The following is a 7,887-nucleotide window of genomic DNA, read 5'->3' as shown; positions in this document are numbered from 1 at the left end:
ACAAAAAGAACAAGATGCTACACACAATCAACATTCAAGTTTACAATTTATTTCTGTAAAAAAATTGTTTCACAATGACACAAATGTGTGGTGTACAAACTTGTTACACATTGGGGGGGGGTCAGAGGTTACAACAGAAAAAAAGGGGGAACATGACCATTGCTGCAAATAAACAATTCATATTTTGAGCAGCAAATTCTTTTCACTAGACTTAGTCTCTCCCCAGTTCTTATTGAACATAGATCTAGTTGTTTTGTTTTTTTTTATGAACAGCTGAACAGATTAAAAAAAAAAAAACTTGATGTCAACACCATTTTTCTTTAAGAAATAAACCCAGATTAGGTCAACTACATATGTATTTTTTCAGGGAGAACAGAATATGATCTATTGATGTTTCTTGTCTTCTCATTTAGATTTATTAGCTAAATTAATATTTTTTTTTACACTTCAAGGTAGTGGTTTTCTTATCTAAATGAAAACAAAAATTCACATTTGTATAGTTGTAACTACCAGTAACTAGACTTAGTCCTACTCAATATTCTCAGTGTTCATATATAACATTTACTAATAGAATAAAATTGATAGAATTATATTTGTCAAACTCTATGATTACAAACTACAGATTCACTAGTAATGTGGAACAGATTCTTCAGGATACAGGAAACAGATATGCTTCTATTCTCTCTGTGGCATTTTACGTCTCGTGAGACGATCTTTTCCCTTTGCAACTTCTTGTGTGACTAAAGAGGCCAATCCTTGATACACAGCTGCGATCACAGGTTGGGCATATAAAATCACCAGGCGCCATTGCATTTTCACTATGCTTCTATTATTGTTTTTAAAAAAGGGAATATTTTATATCACTGACCTGTATAATATTATGAACTTTTAAGAAATTAAAAATCCTAACCCTAAGTATTTAAAACTACACATTATATTTCTCAAATTTAGCTTGTGCAAAATGAATTAAGTTCCACAAACTGTACTAAGTAAAACCAATGGATGTCTCAACTCTATAACAAACATAAGTTAAAAGATAAATGAAATAGAGCTAGTCATTGTGCTGGCTACTCAATACTTCAGAACGTTTTCTAATAACAAAAGTAATAACCAAACTTGATTGTAGTATTAGCATGAATGAAATATTTTGATTTAAGAAACGTGTATACAAAGTGATCTTACAATGGCTGCATGTAACAGATTGACTTGAGAAGGTTTCATTTAGACATGAATGAAAACATGACCAAACAAACATGTGGGCTGAGACCTGCACACTTCTGACTCCATTTTAGTACTGTTACTTCTTGTTAGTCATTTGTCTGGTTAGAGGCAAGACTTCATGAATGATAAGAATATATAGTATTTTAAAAAGACATTTCTAAGTAAAATCAATCTTCAATTCACATACAAAATACACAAAAAATTGATTTGTGTCAATTTCCACAAGTCTTAGCTGGCTGCCATGTTTAGGTGTGTTTGATCTAACTTTCTACAAATCTTTAGGAAAAAACACTGACCTATAGATTGAATTATGAGATTGATTCATTAGCAAACAGACCAGCCGATGACTCCACAAATACCAAAGGAAGTTAACAAAGAGTACAGGGTATATAAAATGAGAAAAATTGAATTAAAAAATTGAAAAGTTTTGCTATTCTTTCAAAGTGAGAAAATATTTTAAGCAAAACGAAGTTCCCTAGACGAAATAACCTTTTCAGTCTCAAAACAATAAACTATTCCAGATGTGGACATCCAGGAGGGAGCTCTCCCTAAAAAATTCATTAAATCTACTAAATAAACTTCCATTTGGGAGTTCAACATTTTAATGGTACAAATGTTTTATTTCAGCATTGAATATTTCAGTATTTAATACAGTAATAAGGGAAGTACTGGTAAGTCAAAGATGTCTTGAAAAATATGTTTTCCCAGGGTTTATTTCTGTGAGAATATATGTACAAATGTCTTTGGAAAGAGTGCCATTTATTTCAAAATAGTCAAATATCAATATGTCTATAGATAGACAGAAACTGAAGACTTAACCTATACCCATAATACACAAACAGACATGATTACATCAATCAATGACAAGAAAAGAATTATTCCCCTTGGGTGCAAACATGAGAATGTGTTCTAGGACTGGATCCAATGCTGAATGAAATACTTCAAAATGCTTTGTACAAAGTACATTGTGACCTAATGGTGTTACTTTAAAATGTGTCCATCGTGGAAGATTAAACAAAAAAGAAAATGGTTAGATATGAACTAAAAGAGTATATCATCAGTCACATAGAAAAACACACAAAACTTTTCTAAACAGAAGGAACACAAGTTGAAAGAACATACAGAATAAAATAGCATTAAAAAACATTTCAGAGGCTCACAAATATATCTATTTGTAAATGTCTCTCTTCTGGTTTAATTATAATAATTTGGTTTCTCTACCAGAGGGATTGACATGACATTATTACAATTTTTAATCATGAAACAGAAAGTTTAAAACAATGCATACAAAAAATTTCCTTAAAAAACTTTTTTGTTTAAAATCTCACAAGCTAAAATGAGGCAACAGAAAATAAATTTAAGGAAGGTAAAGAGTAGAGTACACTGCAGCCATCAAAACGGCAGTACACTGCAGCCATCAAAACGGCAGTACACTGCAGCCATCAAAGGTGTAGACATAAGGAAAGAGTAAAATACTAAAAGTCTCAAAAGCTAAAACAAAATGGTTGACAAATATGAGACAAAGAATGGCAAAGAGGAATGTTAGTTGAAGAATTACACATGAAACTGTTTAGTCTTTAACAATGGACCATAACAGAGAGAGCTATTTCAACATCTAGAGTTAATATCAAATAGTCCTAATGTCCAATAATTCACTCCGCTATAAATTACAATTTAGCTACCAAATTTAACATGGGGATGGAGAATGGCCGACAAATAATTATTGCAGACTTTAAGGCGCCATGGTCTCCAGAAGTAATGATAGAACAAAAAAAACGGGCATATATCAATTTTATTCTCACCTACCCCAGATTGCGCACACTAAAACTTTTCTATTAAAAGGGGGCTCAGAGTGTCTTGTCTGGAGACTGTTCAATTTCTTTTCAACTCTAGTGATTCTCTCACCCCCACCCATGTTACAATCAAGACATGAATACATTATATTTCTTTGAAGAAGCTAGTTTGCCTTTACATATGCAAAGTAACAACTAAACAAAACACAATTTAGCCCAAGGATATTGATGAAGAAATACAAAATGTAAAACTTGTACACAAATTTGTGTAAACATAAAATGAGGCAGCAATAACAAAAAAAAATTTAATGGAATGACAGTCAAGATAAAATATCTATAAAATCATGTATACACATAGCAGTTGAAGAAAAAAAAATCACTTTGGAGCAGACATCAAACCTAGTTAAATGAAAGCCACACTATGAGCTGGCTATAGAAACAATCCATTCAACACACTGAACTATGCAGCTTAAACAACTTATATATATAAAGTGGTCAATAAACTCTTGATTATAAATGGAGATATTCCTTTTTCTTCTAGCCACAATTTTTTCTGCTGAGCATTTTGATTCTAGTCTTGGCTTTGGAAAAACAGCAAACTTTTCTTCTCATACGGGGTCCTGTATTTATCAACCCAAGGAAGCTCAGAGCCTGACATACCCCAAGGAAGCTCAGAGCCTGACATACCCCAAGGAAGACTTAGGTCATTAAAATACTGCAGGCGAGAATAAATATTTATTGTGTAGCTATGAATACAAGTTGTAGAGCAATGCCAAAGGTTGTAGTCCACACTACCCAAAGAATACCTCCACCACTGACCAAGACCAATGACCTACTAGGACTGTTTACATTCAGTTTATTCACTACTTTGCAAGTTTTGACTTAATGGTGCTTTTGTTCTGAAAGTGTTACAATCGTTTGTGAAACAGAGTCGTTAGTTACAGATATATAATGCTGAAATATCACATTCAAAGTTACATATTTTAATAGAGTGAGAATATAAAATCAAGCTTCCGTTTATGACTTAGAAGTCTTTGGTACCGGTACAGAGAGATTTAAAGCTCATCTGATTCTGTAGCAATGCTTCATTGGGGTGTGTGTGATCATGTAGACAGATCATGCCTTTACTATCCTCAAATAAAGGCGGGTACCCTATACAGCTAGTCTGTCTCATGGACTCTCCAAAGTCTTGAATTAAAACATTCCCAGCCCTCATATGAGATTTTTGAACTCATGATCCTGTTTTTAGAGGCCAAGCACTGAACTACTCGACCATCATGCCCCCAGATTAGAACACACAAGCACAGAATTCAACAGAATTGAACAGACATTCAGAATAAACACATGCAATAAATAAATGTTTCCATCAAAGTGGCGCTATAAATAAATGGATCATTTAGAACAAATTTGAGCTCAAAAGTGTGGCTGTTTCTTACCAAACATTAAACAAAATGAAACAAAAAAATGTCTTTAAAAAAAAATCACAGCTGTTGTTTATTTCAAAATCAAGTTCTGTCTCCCCCTCCCCTGAACTTATGACGCAGAAGTTAAGCTCCATTTTACTGGCAGTGTCATGTGCACAGGACACACAGACAGCTGCTGCTATTACCACATGATGGCCCCCAAGACAAACTACAGACAGCAAGAAAAAAAAACTCAATAACAAAAGTGAGATCAAAGTCTGCATTTCATGAGAATACTTGAAGAAGGACTTGACTGTGTAGTGGCAATGTTATCTCAGTTTTGCTGTAGAACATTCAGCCAGTCGGCACTTTGCATTATGTCTATTTGTCTAAATTTTCCCACAATGACTAAATGTTTGCCAATCTACTACAACCACATATGGTTCTATTTCTCCCACAGCCAGTACATCATTGAACTTCTACACTTTACTACAGGTTTAGGAAGTCTAAAGATCAAATAGAAGAGTTAGTCATTGATCCAAAGTATCTAACGCAGAAGAGTTAGTCATTGATCCAAAGTATCTAATGCAGAAGAGTTCGTCATTTATCCAAAGCATCTAATGCTAAGTCTAATAGTGTAAACATTAATTTATGAGCTCTGCTATATTAAAAAAAAAAAACTACAATCAATCTTTAAGAATTAAAACACCACTGCCAGATCCTGTGCCCCACAGAAGCAAGATCCCCATTAGAAATTTGAGCAATGACCCACTATGTAAATGTTTTGCTCATGGACCACCAGGAAGATAATCCTGACTGATTGATTACTTTGAGAACTGCTGCCTTACTAATGTCATGTGGTATTCAGGTCCAGGACAGTGTTTTAAGACCTCTACTACTAGCATGGTCTCTTCAAAATATGTTCTGATCTAGAGATCTGGCTAGAATGAACTTCAGTCTTAAGGTTTAGGACAGAATCAACTTGGAATTAGAAATAGTCATGACAACGGCTGAGATAAACGTCTTCAACAACTGATGCAGTTATGACTCGCTGCAATAAATAACCAGCTGATGGTTTGTGGAATTCCTGTTTTATCACATGACAATAAATAGTATACAAAAGTGTACCCACTGTCCTCAGTTCAAATCCCTACATTATTAACACAGAAGAGTATAGTCTCTTACAAAATAAGAATGGTTAAAATAAACATATTATGAGCTTCAGACACAATATCCAACCATCAAGTTTTCATAAGCACTTCTACTAGTTTGATTGAAACCATGTCCTTGAAGATAAGGTGTCACAAAATCAAACAGTCAAAATTTAAATGTGACAATACTTCATTAATGACATGGTCAACTTGTGGATCAGCTCATAGAATCGAGGGAAGGTACATGCAAAAAAAAAATAAACAAGTGTGTTCTACAAATGACACCAAAAATGTAACCAAAAAAACATTATTTACAATAAGGGTTAGTATAATCATTGCACCAACGATTTTCTAATAGAAATTATCTACAATATTGTCTTGTCATTAATAAACTACATATATAAATATTTTATAAATATATATGTTTTCTCTCTATGTCTATCTCTTCATAGATTAAGATTGGTCATACAATAGGGTGAATATTTTATTATAAGTGATGAATAATTGGACTCAGCGTGTTGCAATGACTAGAGTTGGTGTGATGAGAATTTATATGAAAATATTTCGACTGAAGAGATGACAAAACAATGAGATATATGAGAGAAACATATGCGACAAGCTATATCCTTGTCGATCGATTATTTCGGGTCAAAGGTTCTGTCTCAGGCGGGTCATAGTCTAGTTTATAGTGGTCCAAGTCATAGTCTTCATGACGGTGGGTGCCATTCATAGAGCGATCAATATAGCTGTACATGTACGGAGGGGCACTCGGCTCCGAAGGGTGAAGGGGAGGCGGGGAGAAGTCATCTCCATTCTGTTCTCTTATTCTTTCAGTCATGCCACAGCAAAGTTTGCGACATTTCTGTAAATAAAGAAATAAAAGAAGCAGTATCTTGGTAAATAGGGTGGGAAAATCTTTAAAATGTTAGCAATTTTATAATTAGTATGGAAAGTAGTGAAAAAAATAGGCTAATTGTTTTGTTCTTCTGAGCTGGCAGTATTTGCTAAGGTGTTCTGTGTCAATAAACTAAAACCCAAGATGAGCTGACCTTTCTATTCAGAAGAGTAAATGTAATGAAAGGTACTTGGGCCAGATAAAATAAGCGGCAAGCTGATGAAGGTATGTGCTGAACAAATCTCTTTTATCTTCTCTCACATCTTTGACTACACTCCCTACAAATGTGCTTAATTCCGAAATCTGGAAAACTTCAGAAATCGTACCAGTACCCAAGAAACTAAAAAAAAGTTAGATTAAATGATTTTCGCCCAGTAGCTCTAACACTCATGAAATGTTTTGAAAAATATGTGTTTAAACAACTTGTAACAATGGTCAATAAAAGCCTAGACCCTTACTAGTTTGCATATAAAGCAGCCAGGGGAACTGAGGATGCAACCTTATTGCTTTTGGACCAGCTTTATAAGCATCTCGATACACCCTAATCTTATGCTTGAGTTCTCAAGGCAGATTTCTTCTCGGCTTTCAACACCCCATACAGCCACATCTAATGATCAACAAACTAAGTAATTTAGATGTTAACCCTCACATACACACATGAGTTCTAAACTTTTTAACAGTTTCTTATATTAAAAAAAATGTTTTCAGTATGGTTAAGTGTGACCATACATATGACCACTAAGGCAGTGCTTCCTACCTGAGATGAATCTTTACATGCAGAGAAACATGCATGAATGGCTCCAAGCAGAATCCCAATAAATGGAAAACCAGCAATAGCCCAGCTGACCCACGTCCACTCCTGGGGTAAATAATCTGGAGAGAAAAATGTATCATTATACTTTAATCTTAAAAAATAAATTCACAGCTGTAAAACAATGTCTCGTTTCACAGCTGTGTACTAAGGGCTCATTTCACTAAGGGTGCATCTTTTCATTTATGTGAATCTTCCCTTAGTAGTCTGACACTTAACTCTACCAGACCACTGTACTTATTTTTTTGGTATCAATTCAAAAATTACCAAGCAATAATAATTAAGCAACCTTTGAAAATTGCAAATGTCTGTTTCCTGTGTTTATATACCCTTAGTGTGGTTTGACATAAAAAATTTATGAAAATTCACAATGTCGATTGATATTTGTGATATCTAGACTCTTAATAATGGGATAAACTTTTTAGTTCAATTAATATATACAGAGAGTTTGAGTGATAAGAAAATATTGAACTTCATTAAATCTAAAGCTAGATTGAAAGTAAGAAAAGAGAGGCATGTCCCTCAAGAACGTAGGTAAAGGGGACAGTTAGGTTGTGAGTGAAGTATGGTTAAAAAGACATGAAGTTAAACAAAAAAAAAATTACTTTAACAA

At 33.9% G+C, this 7,887-nt stretch overlaps 1 protein-coding gene across 5 annotated transcripts in view; it reads right to left on the bottom strand.

Moving 5' to 3' along the window:
• Positions 1-27: 27 nt before the first annotated feature.
• The window catches only part of LOC106069830 (sodium- and chloride-dependent betaine transporter-like), a 31,857-nt gene continuing 23,997 nt past the window's right edge, over positions 28-7,887 (bottom strand). For all 5 annotated transcript variants that reach the window (XM_056016613.1, XM_056016615.1, XM_056016614.1 and 2 more), the window contains exons 15-16: positions 7,221-7,336; positions 28-6,430 (exon numbers count right to left, since the gene is read on the bottom strand). In XM_056016613.1, coding sequence (XP_055872588.1) covers positions 6,188-6,430; positions 7,221-7,336 — 359 coding nt within the window. In that variant the 3' untranslated portion in view covers positions 28-6,187. The remainder of the gene's footprint in view (positions 6,431-7,220; positions 7,337-7,887) is intronic.

The sequence above is a fragment of the Biomphalaria glabrata genome, chromosome 18 (assembly GCF_947242115.1).
Source record: "Biomphalaria glabrata chromosome 18, xgBioGlab47.1, whole genome shotgun sequence".
Lineage (NCBI taxonomy): Eukaryota > Metazoa > Mollusca > Gastropoda > Planorbidae > Biomphalaria > Biomphalaria glabrata.
The sequence above is the reverse complement of the archived record's forward strand: the minus strand, read 5'-3'. Positions and strand labels throughout refer to the sequence as shown.